The sequence below is a fragment of the Strongylocentrotus purpuratus genome, unplaced genomic scaffold (assembly GCF_000002235.5).
Source record: "Strongylocentrotus purpuratus isolate Spur 01 unplaced genomic scaffold, Spur_5.0 spur5_scaffold_5, whole genome shotgun sequence".
In the NCBI taxonomy this organism is placed as follows: Eukaryota; Metazoa; Echinodermata; class Echinoidea; order Camarodonta; family Strongylocentrotidae; genus Strongylocentrotus; species Strongylocentrotus purpuratus.
In genome coordinates this window covers 16,990,305-17,016,003 of record NW_022145611.1, presented here as the reverse complement: position 1 = coordinate 17,016,003, position 25,699 = coordinate 16,990,305, and the positions used below count along the sequence as shown (strand labels likewise).

Genomic DNA, 25,699 nt, shown 5'->3' with positions numbered 1-25,699 from the left:
GAAGGAGGAGCAAAGTTCTCTCTTGCCAAACATGGCGCAGGCTAATAGTGATCCGCTGATGTTTTACTGCAATGGAAAAAGAGTAAGTCGTATCATATTTAAGCAAACTTTTCTAGGTTGCTCTCCGTGCGAACATAATTAATTTTAACCTCTTTTGCTCATTACTACAGAATTATATGATGAAACAGATTGATGCTGCGTAGACTGTAAGGTGTACGAGAAATACAATAGTACCTATTGTCAATTGTGGATCAGTAATATGATATAAATCGAATTTCTGACCCATGTGATTTGACTAATTTAATTTCCTCACATGATGTTGAACAACAATTTATTATTCATAAGATAATAAGGAGAAAGTATTCTCAAGCGTTTTAAACATATTGAATGCGTGTATAGTTGTGTGTAGCTTGTGGGGGGGGGGGTGAATTAACTCGCTATATTCGCCAATATGATGCTTAAAACGATTGTCTTTTTTAGGTTGAAGAGCATCATCCAGATCCTGAGATGTCATTGCTGGTTTATATAAGAACAAAGTGTATCCTTAAAGAAAACAAATGCAAATCCGTTGTCTTTGTTGTCTGTCAATCCTATAATCTATGAAATTATCTGCCTTCTATTTGCAATTTTATTCATCTTGCCTGTTCCCCTTACCTTTTCACATACCCCCTGTCACCCATATTTCCCATTTGGGCTTTTTAAAATTGATTTAAATACATAGAAAGACATATCTTTTACGTTCATAGGTAGCTGATTCCAAGATTTAATGCATTTATAACATAAGCTCTTTTTCTTAAATTTCATATGTGGTTTTGGCAGTTTTAAGGTTTTATGAGCATTTCTCAAGCTATAATAATATTCTTTAATAACAAAGTACTTTCTAAACCCACCAAATATCATTTCATGAACAATTTTTATACAAAATACATAAAACGTGTTTATCTCTCCGCTCTGATAGATTTTCTGTTTCAAACAAAGAAATAAATCTTGGCTCGGGACCCTCCATTCAACTTGGAGTACCACCCGAAGTGTCCCATTCTGTAGTTTTTTGCAAACTTTCTAAACTTCCTGTCCCAGCATTCCTCCAAATTACACTACAGTAATCAAACTTACATTAACTTACTGATTTATAAAATATTAATGCAGTTTGCTGTGTAACATATGGTCCAAGTTTTTTTCATTTTTTTTTCTTTGATACATTCTTACTTAAATATTCAATATGTTAACCCCAATCAAAACGTTCATCAATAACTATTGAAGATACTTACAAAGGGTTACACGTTTGAGAGGACATTTTGTATCTAAACATCTGGTTCTATAATATTTTTCATCCGTTTCTTCGTTCCAATAAAAAGTAATTCACAATTTTTCATATTTAGGGCAAGTCTGTTTCTTTTTAACCAAATATCAATAAGTAATGAAGTCTGCATTGAATGATTCGGTAAGAGTTTGATGATTTCCACTAGCGTAATAAAGACATGTATCATCAGCAGGGATGTTTCACATGTTTTCAGACATAAAGGCAGATCATTACTCAAGAAGATAAATAACAACGGACCCATATTTGACCCCTGCGGTATTCTACATTGCATATTTCGTGAATTGGAATGAATCCCATGTACACAAGTATATTGCATGCGATGGGCTAAGTAGCTAACAACCACTGTAATGACAATTCATTGAAGCCAATAAATCGTAGCTTATTTAAAAGAATTGAGCGGTCCACTGTATCAAAGGTCTTTTCTAAGTCAAGGGTCACCACTCCTACAAGATTACCTTTATCTAAACTATCAAGCCAGTCTTCAGTGACGTTCAATGGAGATGTCATTATAGTTTGGTTGCAACTTATAATTCCGTTCTGATACATATAACCATAAAGTCGATCATACAAATACAAATTTCTCAACAATATTAGCTATCGCTGGAAGAATTGATATATATATATATATATTTTAGTAGATTTTTCTGCATTTATTGATAAATCAAATATAAAACATTAAAAAAAAAAATACATAATTGAAAGCTTGAAAGTATGAGGTAAGTAAAAATAATCAAGATAAATGCAGAGGCCAACTATCATAAGCAAGGAAGCTTGATCTATTGATTTATTGTTCATATCAGATTTTTGTCCCGATTTAAAAACTAGAATAACACGAGATATTTTCCATTGGGGAGGAACAACTCCTTACTGAAAAGACAGATTTATGATATATCTTAAAGGCTTGAAAATATAAGTCATTATAATTTTCGAAATTTTCAGCTGGTGTATTATCTGGACCAATAGCCTTCTAAATCTAAGGTATTAATAACATTAAAACTTGTTCTTCATTAACTAGATTAAAACGGAATCCATCTCCAGGCAAAACAGTATGCAGTATGCACGTCTGTATGTCTGTCTGTATGTCTATCTGTCCGCCTGTCCATACGAGCATATCATTTCGTTACAAAGTCTAGGCCGCAAAAACATTGATCATGTTGATATGCTAATGTGCTTAGAAAATTATCTCTCATTTTTATCTAGTACGACTCTTTGAAAATCCATTATGTACAATAGTAAGTTCATGTTTAATTTTATCAAAATTTCGATTTATCTGAATGGCATGCGCCAACCATTTATTGGTTCATTGTGTTCTCACGCCGATCATCGACAGCACATTAGAGCCATGTATCTGTAGAATGATGTTCTATAGTATAGGACATATTATTCTTCCAACAGTTAAAAGATCATTAGCAGTCAAATAAGATTGAAGGTTTCATACATGAATCAATTTAATATACTTTTTACAGTGCGGTACATAACGTTAATGGCCTGTAGTTTGAGCATGAATCTTTTGTTCCTTTGCTTTTACAGATATATTACAGCATGTTTAAACATTAAATGTTGTCCCATATCAGTATTGAGATTTTTTGTAAGGGTTAACATTCTGAGATATTTCATAATTCCTTAATTACGCATGTATAAATACAGTGGGGCTAAAAGGTACAAAGTTGGGCTGTTCAGAAGGAAGCTGCGGGGCGTGTACAGTGATGGTTTCTTCGTATGATTCCAATTCCAACAAGATTCGGTATCCTTTTTTTTTAGTGATATGTTATAATGGCGGTGGCTTATTAATCTCTAATAAGAACAATAACAATTATGATAATGATGATGATGATGATGATGATAATAATAATGATAATAATTATTATTAATAGTAGTACGGTACTACTACTACTTCTACTACTAATAATAATCATAATGATGATGACGATAATGATGATGATACCAATAAACAGGGAGGGAGAGAAAGAAGGAGAGAGTGAGAGAGAGAGAGAGAGAGAGAGAGAGATAATATGAAAATGAGATGGAAACTCCATGACTAGACCTCTGAGAATAAAATCAAAGAAAACTCTAACATTAACCATCTATTGAAATATACAAATTGAAGTCGTGCTACAATTCTTGACATTGTCGTCCTCTTTTTCGGTAAAACCTGCTTCTTCTCTGTCTGCATGAATATGTAGCCATCGAGCTGTAAATGCGTGTCTAGCTCCCGTCTGTTCAATTCACGGTGCAGCTGCTGTCACAACTGTAGAAGGCATTGGAAGCACGAAAACAAAGCTGCACCCCGTGCAGGTAAAGACAGAACTCGCCCTCATTTCATTTCAAATTCTATCCCACCGCTGCCGCCATAACACGTGAGTCCGGTTTCATTAAACTATTAATCTATAAGCCATCGAAATCCCTTTATTTTATTGGCTATGAACAGATTCGCCATAGATCTGTGGCAGTTCTTATTGATTTAAAGTTTTAAGAAACAGTGCCCTGATATAATAGGCCCGCAATAAAATAAAAATAAAAATATATATATACTGGTACTCAGTGTGGTTTTTGTACTCCGGGAATGGTAATGTCGATGTATACACTTCTGAGAAACAATCCTCATCCTACCATGGAAGAAATCCAGACAGCCCTAGGTGGGAACCTCTGTAGATGTACTGGTTACAGACCCATCCTCGAAGGTTACAAGACGTTTGCTAAGGTGAAGTGGAAAATATGATGCTGAAGAGGATGAGAAGGAAATGATGATGATAATAATGAGAAGGATGTAGAGGAGGAATAGGAAAAGGGGGAGGAGGAGGGGGAGGAGAAGGAGGAGCAAAATACCGATGATGATGAGGCAGATGAGGATAATTAATGATGTATAATGACAATGATGATGGTGGTGGTGTGGCGATGTTAACGATTATGGTGATGAGGACGATTATGTTTTTGATGATACTGATGATGGAGACGTTTGCTAAGTTAAGATGATGATGATGTTGATTGTTTTAATGATAAAGATGATTATAATAATTTAACTGTTATCCTTACAAACAATCGTCAACCTTCCATGTATGAAGAATTGTCACTGAATCAGTAAATTATTTTATTTATCTTTTAAACATTTTCCTTTAGGATGGCGGTTGTTGTGGAGGGAAATGTAGGCAAAACAACGTCACTGATGAGGTAAGGACATTTATAATCACAAAATGAACTGAACAATTTAAAAGTAAATATATCTGTTCATACAAATTTTAAATAGGGTTTCACAACAGAGACAATAAATAATTTTGTAAAGTAACCACCGTTATGTGGTACTACTTTTTTCCCCCTTCATTTTGATCAAATGGTTCTTGATGAACAGCTGTAGAATTTTTCCCTTTGTAAAATATTACAAGAGGAAATTCGGTTCTACATACGCGTACATTACAGGCTATAAATGACACAAACGTAAACGCAAAATACAATAAAAAGACTACAAAAATTGCTGATTCAATCTCCTAAACAAATATTTATCAATCTTTAGTTACTCTTTGGAACAGTTCGTGCCCAATGGACTATGAGCCCGGTAGTATGGTATTGATAAATTAGTATTTATTGAAGAAGTCCATACCTTGATCTTTAATACTATTAGGAAACCATAGATATAATGTTAGAAACAACAACTACAGTGCTAGTAAACACAAGGTACATGGTCAAGAGGACTTAAACAAACCAACCTGAGGCAATTTTAATAGCAAAGTGGGTCAATATTTGAAATGTGCGAACGATGGCATAATATAATCTGAACGTGATGTCTGTATTAAAACAGTACGATAGGTATTGAAAAAGCCCTTGAGTTAATTTTTGAAAGTCTTTATCGTTTTATGGGTAGTTAATACTAGATATATCTACTGCTAATCTAAAGTTATATGAATTATCAATCTACCTATACTTTCTAACTTGATTTAACAGGTGTCCCACCTGTTAAATCAAGTTAGAAAGTATAGGTAGATTGATAATTCATATAACTTTAGATTAGCAGTAGATATATCTAGTATTAACTACCCATAAAACGATAAAGACTTTCAAAAATTAACTCAAGGGCTTACTACCATGCCGATTGTTTGATCCAACCAAGTTCACACAATACGACCCAACACAGGATATAATATACCCTCCAGATCTAATGGTATATGATTTTCACAATAGTTCTTTTTTATCCTCTCTTTCTCTTTTGATCTAAAATCAACATCCCCATACATGTTTTCTTCATCATTTTACATAGCATATGTAAAATCCATTTAGGAACACCCCGGCACAGAAAGCGTGGGCATTTGGGTTTTGTTGCCTTTTATCCCTGATATAACCTGATAAAAAGGTTTGAGCATCTGTAATTCCATGAAGAACAGAGCAATTATATTGAGAGCAACCCAGGCGTATTCTTTTAAAATAATTGTTTGTTTATGTAAATAAGTATGTTTATATAGTTTTTATATGGAAAATAAAACCAACCAAACAAACAACGAACTATCCGATAGGCCTCAATGAGTTTGTTAGAACGAGGATCCATCATATTCTTCCCACATGTAAAGTGTCAACGCTACGTCATTCAAGTCAGTAGTGCAATTTATTTTTTATTCTTATTTTGCTTCTTCCAAATAATATACAGCTATCTGCTACGAAAGAGGATATGCGTTCTCTGACCTTCAAAGGTCCGCGCGTGACCTGGTATCGACCTTTGACCTTGAATGAGCTACTTGACTTGAAGACGAAATATCCGACTGCAAAGTTAATTGGAGGAAATACTGAGATTGGTAATATTTCTGCGTTCCTTTTTTTTCTCACTTCAAAATACTTGGGATGCACTGAAAGATGTGTTATTCCCAAATGACTCTCCTATACATAATATCACACTTACACAAAATTACTTGAAATTGATCAAAACATAAATAATCTTTTTTTACGAAAACAAAGAATGCATACTAGAATGTACCAAGAGTATTATTGATCAAATATGCGTACACAAAATATAATTCGATAGCACCAATCTTTGGTATAAATCTACGTCTAGAAAAGTTATTTTATTAAAGTAGGCTTGAATTGTTGTAGTTTATAGTATAGTGTTTGCATTTCCAGGAGTATTAAGTTCAAACATGAGAAATGCATTATTTGAAGGCACATAGAACACAAATGGTTATAGCTTTAGATTAATACTTTGAAATAGCAAAGATACGTAAGGCCTGCTCATAAGTCAGCGCATGAAACCTTAACAATTACAGATTTTTTGGGGAAAAATAAAAATAAATCTGTAAGATCATTTCGTTTAACTGAAGTGCTAGGAATTATTAAATAATCTATCTCAAAATATTTTTTTTTTTATGGACACAAGTGGTATTACATTTGAAAAGTTGAGAATGGAGAAAGACTGGCATAATATGACACAAAATTGATTGACGTCATTTTTATTGCAGGTATTGAAACAAAATTCGGGAACAGGCTCTACCCTGAACTAATCGATGTGAACCATGTCCTAGAATTAAGAGAGCTAAAGGTCAAAGATGGTGGTATTTTGATCGGTTCTGCCGCCACTCTTAGTGAAGTGGAAAGCTTCTTCAAAGAGATCATCGAACAAGAAGAGGGTAAGCAAGAGAAACAAAATAAAAATTTCATTTATGTTAAGGTGATTTTGTATACAATGTAATCTCATTTAGATGTGAACGTATTGATATTTGCTGACCTTTGATGTTTTTGCAATAAAACAAGATTAATCCACATTTAAACGATTGATGCAAAAGGAATATTGCCTCTATGTCATGCACTACACTAACATGACTAATCAGGAGTATAATGTTGATATTATTATTCACAGATAATATCAGTTTGACTCTCTGTCTAACGTTCTCTGTCACCCACTCTCTATCCGTCTTTATTCTTCTCTCTCTCTCTCTCCCCCTCTCTCTCTGTCTCTGTCTCCACCTCATCTGCCCCTCCCCTCTCTATCCCCTCTCTTTCTCTCACCCCCGCCCCCTCTCTCTCTCTCTATCTCCATTCATCTGTTTGTCTTGAAGCTTATTTCTTTTTTCTTACATTTATACATTGTATATTATGTTCTCAGTTGCACGATCACCCAGAGTTTAAAGATATCTCTTATTTCAGGTTTCAAGACACCAACACTCTCCGCAATCGTTGAGATGCTCCGCTGGTTCGCTGGTCGGCAAATCAGAGACGTGGCTGTAAGAATCTTATGAAACTATACAAATAAAAAAAAAGAATCTTATGAAACATAAATATTGTCATCATCATATTCAATTCATTAGAGAATTAATGAATTCTCTTGGATAAGCATAGCTCTTCCATTTATAAAGTCACAAATATACTTTTATTAGAATTCTAACGTTGGCCCACTCTTACTGATGGTTTAACCTAGGGTAAAATTTACAGTTTGATGTTTTGACGGTGATTATTTACTTACGCTGCTTTAAGGTTACATTAACTGTGCTTTTAGTGAGATGTTCAAAATTATTAAATCTTCACGAACCGCCACCATCATCATAATCACCATCGTCCTTTTCATCACTATAATCATCCTCATCATCATCTTAAAGTATCACCACAAATACTACTAATACAACCTCTATCACCATTGCTGCATCTGGCCTTATTGTATCATCCAACATGCAGATGATTGGAGGTAACATCGTGACTGGTAGCCCCATCTCAGATCTTAATCCAATATTCATGGCAGCCAAGTGTACTTAAGAACTGGTATCACATTCTAGAGGTAAAAAGGGAAACGGCAACAAATCTATGTAGTACATGTATATGCTATTGTTGTAGACAAATTAAATGATCATACCGTAACTTTAGACTTATTCTCCAATGTAGTCTCTGATTGTTTGACATTTCATTTATTGTAGGAATGTGCAATTTAAAGCGTAAGGTTTGATACCTAATCTACAAATGAAAAAGATCAGAGAAATTATTTTTCTTGCTGAACATGGTTAATTATTCATTTTGACTTTCATTAATTATGTGATGCCCTTGTTGTTTTCCATAAGCTTTAAGAACAAATTTATCAAGTATATTATCCAAATCATTACAAATACAGGTACTCGTTTTGTGGTTATGGATGAACATTTCTTTACGGGATATCGCAAAAATATCATCGAGCCAGACGAAGTGTTGAGGTCTATCACGATTCCGTTCACCCAAGAGGTAAACTGTCTATACGTAACGCATATAATGACAAATGATACAAGGAAAGAAATAGGTTCTAAACATAAAATATGGAATGTTATTTCAGTTAAGAAAGTTTTATGAACTCGAGATAATGTTTATGCTATGTCGTTATAATTTGTTAAGTAATATAATTGATTGCCTACAGACGGTTTTTATTTTGTAATAATACATCTATGAAATCTGTATTTTTTAAAGTACCATGCTAGAAATAACGCAGTGTTTGGAAATGTGGAAGAGTAAATACATTGTTACACAGTGCTCCACTGTGTAAAAACAAATTTAAAGCATTGTAGAGAAACAAAAAATATATTTTTAATAACTTTTTTTTTCTTTAATAAAATCATCTTTATTCAATATTGCTTTCGACTTTACAAAACATAACAAAACATATATGAATATACATACATAATAAAACCAATAGACTCAACAACAAGAATATAGCTGATTATACAAGATAATTTTTTTTTAAATTAAAAAAAAAATTAATGACAGTGCTCTACGGCGTAGAAACAGAGTGAGTGCAGAGAGCGGCCACAGTGTTCTACAGTTTAGACAAAGATTTATCACAGTGTGTCTCTTTCACCACGGTGAAAGTGTTTCACTTGAAGGAATATTTAACGATTAATAATATATACAAAATAATGGTGAAAAGGTCCCTTGCATTATTGCATATGTAACATTTGTGATAATGTTATCAAAAACAAATGACCTTTTTACTCACGCAATTTTTGATCACAATCATTGAGCACGTTGCAGCATCTTATTCTTCGTCCATTTTTACTTCTCTACAAAGAATGAGTATGTCTTCGCTTTCAAACAATCGCCACGCCGTGAAGACGACATCGCTATCGTCAACGCTGGAATGAGAGTCGCTTTCGAGTGCGACACCGACATCGTCAGAGACCTGACATTGTCTTTCGGAGGGATGGCAGCAACCACCGTCCTTGCTACCAATACCATGCAGAAACTGAGAGGAAAGTTAGTCGAATACAGATTTCATACATTTCATCCTGTACGTTTTTTTTTTTTAACATCACTTTATTGTTCAAACTTGAACAACAAAAGAGAAGATACAATAGCCCAGGACAAATCCATTTTACTGGAAAATGCATGACATTAAAAGTATGTTATATAACAACAATTACAAAATATTAAATACAGAATTCATATATTTTATCATGTAGATATCAGCGTATGTGATTAAAGTCGAATACATTCTTACTCGGGGAAAGAAAAACAATAGGAAAAATTTATTTTTGCACTTTTTCGGAAATTCCCGCTTTAAAATGGAAATAAAAACCTTGATTAAGCTTTATCAGATGCCAAAATGGTAGGGATTATTTGTTTGAAATGGTAATCGATGTTCAGAATTCAAAAAGTAAATAGTGGAATCCACTCTCCACAGAGTTATTCAACCGCCAATGTAGTAGATCAACTCCAATGGAAGTGATTGATAATTTTTGGGGTAAATCGTTAAAAGTGTATTCCTACTCATCTGTATTAAGAGAGTTCGATTTGCTTGATTAATCCTGACAGTAATATTCTACTTTATTGAATAAAAGAGATATTTCCAAAAAGAGAATTTTCATCCCTGCCTTATACTCTTTTTCTTCATAATTATACACGCCTCGTATCCTCACCCGATCTCTCCATTTCCTCATTTCCCGCGTTCTATCTGGTCTTAAAACGGTGTCTGTCTTTCTTTGTCTTTATTTTTTTTCTCTTTCGACTCTGACTCTGTGTCCCCATCTTACCCTCCTAAAGAAAATGGGACGAATCAATGCTGGAAGTAGCCTTCACCTCCCTATCAGACGACCTCCCCCTTCCCGCCGGGGCTCCGGGCGGGATGGAACCTTACCGACAATCATTAGCTGTGGGATTCTTCTTCAAGTTTTATTTCATGGTACTTGAACAACTGCAGTCTCGCCCGGTAAGTTTACCATTTTCATTAAGCAATTATTCATCATAAAGAGTTATAAGTAATTTCCCCCCGTATGGTGGAAATAGAAATTTATGCACTGTCACAGTGGTAGAAAATACCAGACGTAAATGTTGGAAAAGAAACCTTAAAACACGAATTTGTCAATAAAATGTGTTGTAATGTTTCAGTAATAGAAGTGTCACTGGCAGTCTCTAAAACATATTCTGATTTACAAAGTGAGAAAATTCGTACTCGTCATTGTCCACGAAAAAATTATCAGTTGATCTGAATCATTATTAAACCCAGCCTCTGTAGTGTTTATTCTTTAGCTCTATCTGAGTAACTGCATGAGCATTTTGAAAAACAGGCGATATTTGTTGTTACTTTTTGGCTTCTGGTGAAATTACAGATTGACAATTCTTCCCGGGCGATATCTGCCACCGACAAGAGTGCCATAGCTGCGTTGAAAGATGGGCCAGTCAAAGGGGTGCAGTTCTTCCAGGTATGTTCCTCCATTAACGCAAGGACCATCCATCCTGTTATCTATAGTATTGGGGGAATGCATATCGATCTTGTGAAAAGAGCATATCACGAGTAATGATAATTTTCCACTTGGCTTTGTCATAAAATGTATAACAAATAAAAACAAATAACATCGAAAACAATAACATCGTAATGATAAATCTACGATAACGACAGCAACCTTTCAAGGAAACTTTATACGTATAGGACCGCTATTTGATGAGTGCATATTACACGAAAACATTCCAGGCAATTGAATAGGAGGAAATGTATATTCAAGGGCAAGTCCACTGAAAAAATAACTTACTTATAATAGAAGCAGACAAATCAGACAAACCAATAAAAAAATGTTCGAGCAAAATCGGATAACTAATAAGAAAGTTATGAATTGATTTTTGATGGTTTGTCTGATTTTGCTGCTTCTATTGAAAGTAAGTTTTTTTCTGGAGTGGACTTGCCCTTTAAGAGTGTATAGTTTGTATCTTAATATGCATGTAAATTAATACTTTATTGGACGGCGTGTATGTTTTTATGTAGGAAGTGCCCTCTGGTCAGCCAGACCATGACCCTGTAGGTCGTCCCGTCAGTCACAAGGGTGCCTACCAGCACGCCACGGGAGAAGCAGTGTACATCGATGACATGCCGAAAATGTCGGGTAAAAACACTCAAATGTTGATTACACATGAGCGTCTAGTTAATAAATGAGGGTTTTTTTATAGACGTATTAAGTATTTAACACTCATCGACAGAGAGACGTTATTAGACTTTTTAGAGCTTTTAGAGTTATTTTTTCAAATATTTGTTCGCTTAGTCATCCACAGAAAGTCGTTAGTGATCGTTCAAATATACACTTTTTAGTATAATCCCAGACATTTTCTGGACATAATCAATAAATGAAGACAGGATCAACTTTCACCTTCCAAACTTTTGTTAATTCAGAAAAAAAGACCCATCATTCGAAAGCATAAGTAATGCTCATTTGAATCTAAGGACGCAAAGATAGTAGTAATTATGTATTTGTATTGTATTTATTAACATTTATTTCCTTCTCAACAGCACAATATAAAACACAATGTATATATACATGATATATGTAACAATTATTTCAACATAGAGTATACAGTAATTAATTCAGATACGGAAGGAGGCGAAAACCCGGAAAGCGTAGCTTGAGTTGGGAACGCCCATAATAAATTAACACAGTTACCGAAAGAACATTATAGATATTATTATGAAATTTACATTGTATATAACAGAACGTTGATAGGAAAGAAAAAAAAGTGAAAGGAAGAGAGGAGAGAATTAAGTAAAGGAAGGCATGTTCACTTATAAAGAGAAAGTTACATCAATTGGGCTGTACATGTGTCTGCGATTACATCATAAAGATAACGAAGTACAATTGTAAAATAGACAGCGGGTTCATATCATTACAAACAAGCAAAATCATCAAACAGACAACAGCTTTATCCGACAGCATTGTCCTGGGAATATACAGATGGTACTAGCAACAAGTTATCAAAGTAAATAAATAATCGGTCATACAAACATGTCATTAAATTCCACAAAAGATCATTTCACACATAAATACAAGAGAGGGTATCAATATCGAGCAATTAAATACCTTTCCGGCATTCTGACTATTTTCTCTTATATAACAGTGCTCTCTTTTTATATCTGTTTTCAAAGGTGAACTCCACATGGCCTTTGTCTATAGCGGGAGGGCGCATGCAAAAATCACGTAAGCATTTCCTCCGACTGCTTGCATGGATAAAGTATACTCTTTGTAAAAATATAGCCCCAGGCAAATCATGTAGATGCATTTATAATTATATTAGTCATAACCATACAAAATTATGCATAATTGTTTCTTGCAAAACGTGTGGTAAGAAACATATCATCGATGTCAAAACAAAATTAATAATTAAAAACCATTAATGATATATTCTTTCCCTCTCTCTCTCTCTCTCTCTCTCTCTCACACACACACACACACATACACACACATATATATATATATATATATATATATATATATATACACACACACACACATGTGCACACCCACACACCCTCTCTCTCTATCTATCTCTCCCTCTTTTCCTCTTTCACTAACACCATTCCTTTCAATTCTCCCACCCTCATTCGTATATTTCCTTTTACACAATCACATGGATACGATATCATACCTCTCTTTTGTTTCTTTATTTATTTGTCTCTATCTCCTTTTTTTTCTCCCTCTCTCTCCCTATTTCCTCTTGCCCTCTCTAATTCCTGTTGTATAGAGCTATCGACCCATCTAAAGCTTTAGCCTTGGAGGGTGTTCGTGACTTCATATCTGCTGTAGATGTCCCTGGCAGCAACTATGTGGGAGTCAACTTTCAAGACGAGGAGCTGTTCGCCACCAAAGAGGTCATTTTATGTATTGAGCATGAGGAACAATGATAAAATTTAATTGTCCAAAAGATAATCATCCTTTTTCCCTTAGAATTCGGTTCTATCCACTTTTTGCGAGTCATATCAGTGATCGTTTCATTTAGGAGTGAAAATCCACTCTCAATTCTGTGGAATACATTCCTGAAAAAGGGGATTTCCACTCGTCTGTAACTATGAAGAGGGTAAGATCTATTCTCTGATTGTTATATTCTTTACGAGCACATTACTGCAATAACCCTTTGCGATGTCCACTTACAAAATTACACCTGATATATCCTTGAACACCTAGGTGATGTACATTGGGCATGCAGTCGGAGCTATTGTTGCTGATACCAAGGAGGTAGCTCAACGAGGTGCCAAGCTGGTCGAAGTTGACTTCGATGATCTCGAGGCCGTGATCACGATCGAGGTAAACGGCGACAATCAATTAATGACTAAGGGCTATGCAGGAACATCTTGAAGGGGAAGGGCGGGGAGATGACAACAAGCCATGTAGACTAAGAAGAACAAAACATGGCCCACAGAACTCTTTATCATACGAATGCCGGTATTGCTCGGATAATTTGGCAACACTTCTCCTTTTGCAAACTGCAAGCGTTCTTCCTGAATGGCACACATTTCAACCAATGACTATATAAAGATTGCGTCTGAGCGGTTCAGACACCTCTTCCAATATAAACGAATAACACTATGTTTAATTAACTTTTCATGTATTTTCACCACGATGAATATTTTCCCGTTTTCTCAACCTTTTCGATTCAGGACGCAATCGAGAAGGGATCCTTCTTCGACTATTTGAGAATACTGGAAAATGGCAATCTCTCGGAGGCTTTCGAAAAGTCTGATTACGTCATTGAGGGAGAGATGAAGATAGGAGGTCAGGAACACTTCTACATGGAGACCCAGTGCGCATGCGTAGTGCCAAAGGGGGAGGATGGCGAGTTTGAAGTCTTTTGTGGTACCCAAAACCCGTCCGCCGTGCCCGTAAGATTCCAATCATTAGTTTTGTTTTAAACATGTTCCTCTATATTTCTGTTAAAAGAAAAAAGTGTTATGTACACTGTGACCACAGACGGAAATGATTTGACAATTTGATAGTGTTGACGAAAGTGTGTTCTTACAGTGTATTTATATTTTTCGTGCTGTGTTTTCACTCTGTAAGTCACAGTGTGACGCAATATTAAGTGTGACACACAATTAAACAGTGTGCTACAGTATGGCACAGTGTATCACGATGTATTATAGCTAATGTCACAATGTTACACAGTGTGGTCACAGAGACACAGAGTATCATGTTATACAGAGTGTAAACAATGTTACAAAATGTGGTACACTATGACCCAATGTGGCGTAGTCTTAATCAGTGTACCACAGTTGTACAGATCTAGGCTTCTCTTTTCCTACACCTGTATGTCTGCATTGCACTCTCCTACTCTTTATAGATTATGAATATAAACATTCAAAAATATTTGTAATTTTCTTCCCTAGCCCCCTTTGTTTTAACTACACATTATTCTGTGATTTCAGAGATTCGTATCTTCTGTCCTTGGAGGTCCCTTTAACCGGGTCGCATGTCGAGTTAAACGGGTCGGTGGCGCTTTTGGTGGAAAGCAGTACCGGGCGGCGATATTGGCTGCCGCATGTGCAGTAGCTGCAAACAAGTAGGCAATTGTTCTTTTGATGTAGCCAGAAGCGATATTGAGGCACGTGTTGACGCTTTAGCTAGGACATATAAAGATATCTAAAAAATATTCCATAATTCCATAAAAAATTATCACAAAGAAATTAAGAGTTTTCGTCTGATAAGCACAAATCCTTCCATTCAGACTAATCAACTGTAAAGTTTGCAAATCGTTGACTTGAAAGATAACATTTCAAATTGCTCGCCTATTTGAATATTTGATTTGGGATGCCGTTTATTAAGGGAAAAGAGAACGTGAAAAAAATTTCAGAAATTTTCCAGCAATAATCATTGAGCTGTTTATTGCACACAGAAATTTAAAATAAAAACACTGCCCCCACCTTGTAGTAATGCCCTTGTCACCCTGTCAAAGACACTCTTGAATGTGTTAAATTCCATGTTATCTCTAGGGTTCGTTGTCCAGTACGCTTCATGCTCGATCGTGATGAAGACATGATCTCAACAGGGACCAGGCATCCCTTCTTAGGTCGCTATAAGGTCGGATGTACCAAGGAAGGCAAACTCGTCGGTGTTGACATCAAGCTGTTCTCAAACGGCGGCTTCAGTTATGATACTTCAACTAACGTAAGTAGCTTCCACTGGCATCCCCACTCCAATTACCAATATATAGCTCGTAACTATCACACACAAAATGGCGCCCATATTTTGAAATTTTCCTACAGTTGTACAAAATGGTCGTAGTAAATTTTTTTTCAAGGAAATGCCCATTTTTTCAACAAGCGAAAAGAGGAATAAAATTTGCTGACGAATCACTTGTAGAGGTGAAGTTTAACTCCTCTATCGTCGCCCTTGAGCCCGCCAATATCATCGAAATTTGTATTGCTATCATATGAATGTTAACATAGTTTGTTTTTTGTAATTTATATGCATTACATTATGATCATCATTTGCTCAGAACTTGACCTACATTCTATGTATGTGAACTTTAACTAAACGTTTAGAATACTTGTGACAATTTGAGTGTTATCTAGAATTAGGAAACCTGACAAGGTACAAATCAATTGACATCAAGTAAAGTTTTACCTGACTACTATTGACAAAGCAAATAAATGCTTTCCTTATTCTCGTCACATATTCAAACTTTGTTCAAACTGTTTGATTTGTCTATCTCAGGTGATGGATAAAGCGATGAATTACTTCGACAACGCGTACCGCTTGCCCGCGTTCAGGGTGGAGGGACGAGTCTGTCGCACCAATCTGCCATCCAACACAGCTTTCCGCTCGTTTGGCACTCCGCAGTCGATGATAATCACCGAAACACTCATGGACGATGTCGCAATCAAGTGCGGGATCCCTCAACATGAAGTAAGCGAAATGGAGAATCATGTCATAACGAATGATGCAACTACCGTATGATTTTGAAAATATTATCATATTTCTACATATTTACTATAGCATTTGCAAAATAATCATGTGAACATATCGGCGGTAAACAGATGGAGTTCTTGTAAAGCATATGTTTCATAAGTTTTAATCGGATGGTAAATATTACACGAGGAAATTAGCAAAATGATTAGGAGGTTATGAACTTGAAGGCAGGGTATTCTACAGATACTACTTTAGATGTTCATAAAATTATACTGTCATCTGTTGCTCACAATGTTCCGATATGTCAACAGCCATATAATCCTCGGGTACAGGAGCCGGAATTCGCTCTATGTACAACTACATCAAAAGATGGCGCATTTGAAAATATAGCAATGTCGGTAAAATTCCCTGCCTTTAAGAAAGTTCGTATTAAAAAATGGTATATTCATGTATCAATATAAAGGCATATCATCTAAACAATTTACTTAAAGGGGAAGTCCACCCTGAAATTAAGTTAGTTTTAATAGGAGTAGAAAAATGAGAGAAACAAGTCAGTGAAAGTTTGAGCAAATTCCGATTAAAAATAAGGAAGTTAGGATTTTTGAAGTTGTGATCAATCAAACACAAATTGGCAACTCTATGACGTATCATGCGAGCTCAACTTCCATTTGCTCAGTACTAAAAAAATCTAAAATTTTCATTTTCCCTCAAGAAAAATTTCAACCATACATGCACCCTAAATATAATAATTGCATATATGTTTCTATACTCCCCCTGCAAGGAACAAATATATATTCCGTCATCAATAACGAAGAAAACATGTATTTTTTAGAATATTATGCACAAAGCAAATGAAGGAGAGCTCGTATAATAAGTCACAGAGTTGCCAATTTGTATTTGATTGATCACAACTTCAATAATTCATAACTTTCTTATTTTCATTCAGAATTTGCTCAAACTTTCACTCACCTGATTTTCTTATTATTCTGCCTCTATCGAAACAAACTTATTTTGGGGGTGGACTTTCCCTTTAAATTCTACTAAAAATATATTTCTTTGTCATCAACATTTGAAATTTGTCATAGCTTTCTATTGTTCATTCTTCTTTTTTGTTTTCTTCATCAGATGAGAAAGATGAATTTCTACCAGGAGGGTGATGTCACACCTCAAAACCAGAAAATTGAGGATTTCACATTACCTCGTTGCTGGGATGAGTGCCTCACCAAAAGTGACTATGCCATGCGAAGGGAGGCTGTCGATTTATTCAACAGGTTCGTTCATAAATTGTCTTTTGGGGGATGTGGGGGGGGGGGGGGGGGTAACCAGCTATGCGTTAGGTACAGCAAAACTTAATATAGACGGGAGGATGTAGAAGAGTGTAAGCAAGACAAGGCAAGGACAAACAATGGCGAGAGTGAGAGAGAGAAAGAAAGTAAGAAAGAGAAAGAGAGAGAGAGAGAGAGAGGGGGGGGGGGTGTAAGAAAAAAAGATAAAAGCTATTTAATAAGAATGAAAATGGTCAGAACAACTCTTTGTTATATACCGTCACTATAATTGACACTACCCTATAGATAAAAGGCGTAACTTAAAACAAATTAATGTGTAGATTTATAACAATTTCGTGGTTGTTGCTATGTCGGGGAAATGCCAACAGGTTCTTAAGAGACGAGGTGGCCGAGTGGTTAAGGCGATGGACTGCTAATCCATTGTGCTCTGCACGCGTGGGTTCGAATCCCATCCTCGTCGTTTGCTTTACTATACTTTTTAAAAAACCTAGCAACTGTAGTACATGTATTGGAAATTTCTTGTCTTAGAACTAGTGGTCAAACATGTAAACATGCAAAATATTTGTTTTAAAGAGAATTATTTACCACTACTATGATGATTACAATGTTTAAACAAATAATCTTCAAATAATTTCATTTTTAAAAATCTCCCTAACACTGTAGGAATAATCGTTGGAAGAAGCGAGGACTTGCTATCATCCCTGCCAAGTTCGGCATTTCTTTTCACATAACACACTTAAATCAGGTGAGGCTGTCTTAGGTGTCCTACTGTCTACAAAAGCCATTTTGTTCTAAAGGGCCTTGCTATAGTTGTTTTCAACCGGGTGGTGTAAAAGGAAAATTCAAAGGAAATGAAAAGTGATGGGGTGTGGAAAACTCTTTTTTCATTCTCACCTCCCCTACCTTACTCAACGAGTCTTCCAAGGTCGGCGGGATTCCCGAAACCATATTCCAGGCAACGTTTCCAACCCCACACTGTTTTCTAGGATTCCTAGATCCGCTATAATTATTTGTTGATGATGTTTTATTAAACAATTCCTACCATGGTTGGACAAATATAGCGTCTAGAAATTATCACTGTGACAGTAATGCTTAGATTTTTTTTATTGTAAAAACATTGGTATGATATTGGTAGAGAAACAAATCATTTTTGACCATAATTATTATGATTCGTTTATGAATCTTGGGTGATATACTTTGAAGGCTGGTGTTCTAGTTCACATCTACACCGATGGGTCTGTACTCATCACCCACGGAGGCATGGAGATGGGTCAGGGTCTGCATACCAAGATGATCCAAATCGCTGCCAGGACTCTCGGAGTCCCCGAGGGGGAGATCCATCTGACAGAGACCAACACCACCAAAGTTCCCAATATGTCAGGGACGGCTGCCAGTACAGGGACAGATCTGAATGGAGGGGCAGTTAAGGTGAGAATGGAACTGAGGAAAGCTAGTCACTCACTGCACGGCGGCAGAAACATATCCGGCTAGCCAATGCCCCCTTACTCACTTTCCAACATATATACACATGCATTATCCATACGAGAAGGGGTATACCCCTACTACCTTCGATTTTGTTAATGCCTCTGCCCACCGAATTTGGTGCAATGCAGAGGCATTATAAATACGGGTTATACGTCTGTCCATCTGTCCATCCGTCCCACTAACGAATTAATTGAACGTTGTCTTCGGCATATTAAAGACGCAGCTGTCATGTCGGTATTACCTGTTAACTGCCACATTCCCATTACCAATATTTCATCATTTTTACACAAAATAACTTGATGTTAGACTTTACAAAGAATTGGGCATTGATAAGGCATTTTTTGAAGCGATACAGAACTGATGAACTTTCTGCACTAGCGTTATGTTTATTGCACAGGGCCATCGCGTGGTCAACTTGCCAAAAGTGCGTAACCCACTGAACTGTAATATTGATAAAGTCATATAGGTGAAAATATTATGATTAGGTCTACCATCCGGTATTGACATTCTAACAGTTTCACAACCATATGTTCGGGATATCAATTATTAACATGTTGTAAATAATTATTAATAATCGTTGGACATGCTCTGTTGAGAGTATGTACACTGTTGGTCATAATGGTGGAATCATTTTTTTTTTTACCCCAGTTTAGGCAAGGATTTTAAAAATTATTTATTTCTAATAGATCTAGATAATGGCATACATTCTCTGATTGTATTGAATAATTATTTGCTAGTGTTTATTTTGTGTGACTGCTAATTTACTATGCTAATCAGCTAGGGGACGTACGTCCTTAAGTCATAATTGACAGTAATGACGATTAATGCCTCACAAAAGGGCACTAACATAGCTGATCGACACGATTTTGATCCTGGGGCCTCACAGTAACTAGGCCATTGCTTAGCCACTGAATCATGATGGTACGCAGCGGGTGCTAGGGTACGCGGCCGCCCCCACAAATCCCAAAAAACGAAGAGAATGCAATAAATTATCCAAAATTCATTGCACTTTCCCCCGGTCCCCCACAGGAAAAATTACTCTGTGTGGCCATGCCTTGAACCATGTTGCATGGCCATACAGAATATTTGTTCCTGTTGGGGGCCGGTGGGAAATGCAATTAATTTTTGATAATTCATTGCATTTTCTTCGTTTTGGGGGATTTGTGGGGGCGGCCGCGTACCCTAGCAACCGCTGCGTACAGTCATGATTCAGTGGCTAAGCAATATGCCTCGTTACTGTGAGGCCCCAGGATCGAAACTGTGTCGATGTGCTATATTAGTGCCCTTTTGTGAGGCATTAATCCTCATTACTGTCAGTTATGACTTAAAGACGTAGGTCCCCTAGCTGATTACCCTAGTAGCACACACATGCCTTAGCAGTCACGCAAAACAAACACTCACAAATTATTGTTCAATAAAATCTGAGAATGTATACTATTATCAAGATCTATTCGAAATAAATCATTGTCAAAATCATTCCATAAATTGGGGTAAAAATAATTATTCCACCATTATGACCAACAGTGTACATATAATAAGTGAGCTGATTATGTTTGCACCTGTTGGTGTTTCAAGCATAGTTAAAATCCGTGACTCCATGTTCAGTGACTCTTTGTGTCTCAGTTTACAAATTAAATCATCTTCTGTTATTATTTTAAGATAAACCATGTTCTTCGTTTCATTACTTCTGATTTTTAGAAAGCTTGTGAGACTCTGAAACAAAGACTGGAGCCGTTTATGTACGCCAACCCGAAAGGCGATTGGAAAGCATGGGTAAGGGCAAAATGAGTAGCTCTTCATATTTGACTTATCGTATCTTGAATATTGTAGGTCGTATGATGAAATATTTTGGTGGTATTACTTGCCATAAGAAAAGTTGTTTATTATTTGCTCAAACAATGTTCGAGATTATAGCCACATCTTTCTCTTGAAAAAAGAAATTATAGATACTCTTGATTCAATTAAAAATTGATGGGAAATTTCATCATTGGAGGCGTACGTGTTACACAACCATCCCAATTTTATGACCTATTTAGTACTTTTAAATAATGATTTAGTAGGATGATTGATTAATTCAGTAAATATAAATTTATAAAGGAAAAGTGCATCCTTTTGATGAACAAACTATATTTGACACATTCCCTAAGTAAAATATTAAATTTATTTTACAGGTCGAAGCAGCTTATAACGATCGTGTGAGCTTGTCGGCAACTGGATTTTACAAGTGAGTCTCCAAACAGCTACATTATCAAGTAGTGCCTCCTTGGCTGCGATATACATGTGAAAATCTATACTCTGGCTCTATCAGTGAACAAGTAAACTCGTAGAATGAAATGACAAGTAGGCCTCTTAAATTTGTTCATTAGTTGGATGCGTGTACTACAGATTTAATCGACAAAATTATATCTAAATACAATGAGACCTTTGTGTAAAACCAAAACAGATGTGAAGGTAATATCTTCAGCTATAGACGGCCCATACTAAATTTACCGCATATTCTCATTTCCGTTTTAAATAAAACATGTAGAGATAAAATTAACTTTCTTTTGATAATATAATTCTGTATCCAATGCTGCGCAGGACACCAGATTTGAACTATGATTTCGAGAAAAACGAGGGCAAGCTCTTCCCTTACACTACGTACGGTGTCGGAGTCTCCGAAGTCGAGATCGACTGCCTGACTGGTGATCATCGAACTCTCAGAACCGACATCGTCATGGATGTCGGGGAAAGCATCAACCCTGCCATCGACGTTGGTCAGGTCAGTTCGTCCATTTCACTCAAGAAATCCATTTGTTTCCTCACTTTTTTCCCCAATATTCCAAGATGACATTTAGCACTGCACATTAGATTTCATATAGAATCATTTTTCTTACTTGATATGACTTTTGTAATTTCCACTCTTCCGTTTTACTTGCAAACAAACGTCTATATGTTGGATGCTTCTATTTAAAAAGTGGACATTGAGTTTCATTCAGAAGAATACATATTGATGATTTATGTTTTGGTACTTTTGTAAAGGTCGTAATAATATAATGGTGATTAAAAAAAAATTGGTTACTATATATTAGTATTTCATCGCAGCTACTATCAGTTTTATTTTCAGTATTGAAAGTTTTATTGAGTTTTGGGAATGGAAGGGGGGGGGGTTTAGACCAGGGCCCTGTTTTATAAAACTTGTTATCAATATCAAGTTACAATTATAGCTGTTATAAGGTACTGAAACCGTGGTATTTGAAAGAAGAGAACAACTTTGTCAAAGTAATTTATCATTTGTTATTGATAACAAGTTTATGAAACATCTAGGGCCAAGTTTTACCTTATGCTGGAAACCCCACTGCTTCTCTCACACACTTAGATGACCAGAATAGCAACCTCATTTCATTCTCACTCGAACACATTGCAGATAGAAGGGGCCTTTATCCAGGGGTATGGTCTGTTTGTCATGGAGGATCTACGATGGTCACCTAATGGTCAGCTCTTGACCAAAGGGCCTGGGTACTACAAGATACCAGGGTTTGGTGACGTGCCATTAGAGTTTAACGTGACTCTTCTCAAGAACTCATCTAACCCTGACAACATCTGCTCATCTAAGGTCAGTTTGAATGGAGAGCTGGTCGTTTCACTTGACTTTCAGCTCAACGTACCGATCAATCGTGACGGCCCATGAGACCGAACGGCCCATTAGACTGACATCCAACGAGACCGACAGTGTGACTCGATCTTGCGATCTCTTGGACAATAACATGAAACTGACAGCCCATAAGACTGACAGCAAATGAGAGCGACAGTGTGTCTCGATCTTGCGATCACTTGGATAATAACATGAGACCGACAGCCCATAAGACTGACAGCCGATGAGACCGACAGTGTGTCTCGATCTTGCGATACACTTGGATAATAACATGAGACCGACAGCCCATAAGACTGACAGCCGATGAGACCGACAGTGTGACTCGATCTTGCGATCACTTGGTAAAGAATTCGACAGCCCCGCGATACCAACATGGCCGGCTCATGGACAGTAGCTAATAAAAAGAGTGGGAATAACTAGGGCATAAAATGTAAAACATCCCCCTGATTTCACCTTTTTAATTAAAGAAAATCTCGTGTGTTGAAGGGGCGTTGGCCCATCTGACAGTTGGGGGGGATGAAATCTTCACCTTATACATATCAAGATGGGATATAATTGCATATACATTTCAGACAGGCGCGTACACATTTTGCTCCGTTGGGGGGGGGGTAAGGTCAGCTTTTTTAGGTCAACCATGGGAATATTTTTTTTTTTTTTAATAAAAAAAAAAAAAAAAAAAAAAATCCAAAAGGGGGGGGGGGGGGGGGGTTTAGAGAAATTTAGGGGGGGGGGTTTACTCACAAAAAATTACCAAAGGGGGGTTTAACCCCCCAAACCCCCCCCTCCCCCTCTGTGTACGCGCCTGATTTCAGATATTGGAAGGCAGCTACCGGATGTAACCGACCAGCATGGTCAGATAACGTTAAAAAGGTGATAAAAAATGGAAAGAAAAAGCGTTGCCAACCGCTGCTAGTGAAAACGAAATTTCTAGTTTGGGAGAGTTAGTTCTCCAAATAGTATCGACGAGGGTAAAAAGATATAAACACTATACTATGACGAAAGTTAGGTCGTGCTTCAAACTTGCTAAGTTTTTGATTGACCATGTAATATAACAATCAAAAACAGGCAAAGAGAATCACAAGTTGGATAAAAATCCCAAAATATGTAACTTCCCTGACGATAAAACATTCAACAACAAAAAACAAGCAAACCAGCAGATCAACAAAAACAGAAACAATTAAACTCAAGAAACAAAATCGAAATGCAACGAGAGGGCTCTGTATGATTGACTGATTATCTCACACAAACACACAAATACTCAAAACAGGAAATAACGAAAAAGAAGTATTACACATGACTGGTGGTTTATTGAATCTCCCATTTACCAACTCGAATACGTATTATCACACATTTACATACTAATGAATGTATAAATAATTTATAATAGTCAAAGTTCGTAACAACATGTAACGCTTCGTCTAAATTTGCCTTTGTTCCGACACAAGACTTAGTTTTCCCAATACAAACCCTTATACCACATACAATCCTTCGAGAAACAAATTGATTGTATCGGAAATATGTCGCTAGTGATATTCGTTTGTCTCGCAATGTATGGTCAACAAGAGATCTAAAAGATCACGACGTTTCGTGTGCCGCTGCAACACTTCGTCGGGTGATAAATAATTGTATATACTCTGATTTGTCTGTACTACTACGTAGGCTTGCGGTGAGCCGCCTCTCTTCCTGAGCTCTTCAGTATTCTTCGCTATCAAGGACGCCATGATGTCAGCTAGAACAGATGAAGGATTGACTGGTGTCTTTCGGTTAGACAGTCCCTCGGTAGCTGAACGGATCAGACTCGGCTGTGTGGACCAGTTCACCAGGATGGTAGGTTCTTCATGATATAATAGTGGCGTAGCTGCAGGAGGCAAATGGCAAACAAAAAAAAGGGGGGAGAGGGCAATGTAGAAGGAAAGGGAGAGGCAATGTGAAATAAGTTGACATAATCCCTTCGAACACCCTCCGATTAATCTATAGCCTTGTTCTATTGCATGCTAATGTTATTACCATGACAGATGTGGTGCCTCTTTTGTTTCCCGATGACTACAGAGCCCCCTTAATGTCTGGAGCCATGCTATGCCATTGATCTATAATGTATAATAAATCAAACGCAACATTATATTATCAAAATAGGTATGAAATTATCGAGTTCAGATATGAATGTTACATTATGTTTTGATATCTGAATTTAATTCTCGGTGTTGGTTCGTTTATTGAAACATACTAAGGGAATGTACGTTTTGGATTGTGTTACGACTGGTTGAATTTTAATTCGTTTAGTGCGAGATCGAATCATCAATTTTTTAATCAACCAGTCGCTATATAAAATGAATGATGTTTTATTTTATCCATAAAGGAATCCGTTATAAAGCATTCTGTTCTTATTCACATTCCTAATCCGTTTTTTCTCCTTCCCTCCCTCCTCATCCTCCTCTCTTTCTCTCTCTTCCTCACTCACCCCGTCTCATTCTTTACTCGCTCCCTCTTCATTTCTTTTTACCATTGCTCAGTTCCCTTCGCCTGAACCAGGAACCTTCGAACCTTTCTTCGTCCGACCGTGAGGATTCAAGGGACAGCCAAATGTCATACAACAGCACGAAGGATAATGTTGATAATTTTCCGCGTTTATATAGCGCTTAATACATTGACGATGTCTCTTTTAAGCGCTTAACAGATATATCATTATATACCCCGATCATCGGATTGCCCGCACACAATGTATGAACATTTTCCACTCCCTGGGGAACAATTAAGTCAGGTGCCATTTACAGATGCTAAAGCAAACGTTCTCATCCTACCGAGTACCCATTTAACACCTGGGTAGAGAGTGGCAAATGTAGATTAACGTCTTGCCAAATAATTTAGTGCCGGGCTGGGCTTGTAG

The 25,699-nt window shown here is 36.6% G+C and overlaps 1 protein-coding gene and 1 non-coding gene across 2 annotated transcripts; both read left to right on the top strand.

Moving 5' to 3' along the window:
• Positions 1-16: 16 nt before the first annotated feature.
• Positions 17-25,666, top strand: LOC576712 (xanthine dehydrogenase/oxidase). The gene is given in 31 exon segments (XM_030998667.1): positions 17-82; positions 481-538; positions 2,969-3,065; positions 3,505-3,616; positions 3,864-4,022; positions 4,439-4,489; positions 5,955-5,997; positions 6,757-6,924; positions 7,442-7,518; positions 7,967-8,066; positions 8,394-8,500; positions 9,318-9,502; positions 10,289-10,454; positions 10,855-10,947; positions 11,505-11,622; positions 12,654-12,705; positions 13,250-13,376; positions 13,690-13,809; positions 14,163-14,384; positions 14,928-15,061; positions 15,492-15,666; positions 16,216-16,407; positions 17,536-17,681; positions 18,360-18,441; positions 18,900-19,124; positions 20,880-20,954; positions 21,353-21,405; positions 21,762-21,942; positions 22,588-22,776; positions 24,475-24,642; positions 25,326-25,666. Coding segments are annotated over 31 exon segments (3,777 nt in total). The 5' UTR covers positions 17-31; the 3' UTR covers positions 25,377-25,666.
• TRNAS-GCU lies at positions 18,075-18,156 on the top strand. Its single transcript has one exon. It is a non-coding gene; the product is annotated as a tRNA-Ser (tRNA).
• Positions 25,667-25,699: the final 33 nt, after the last annotated feature.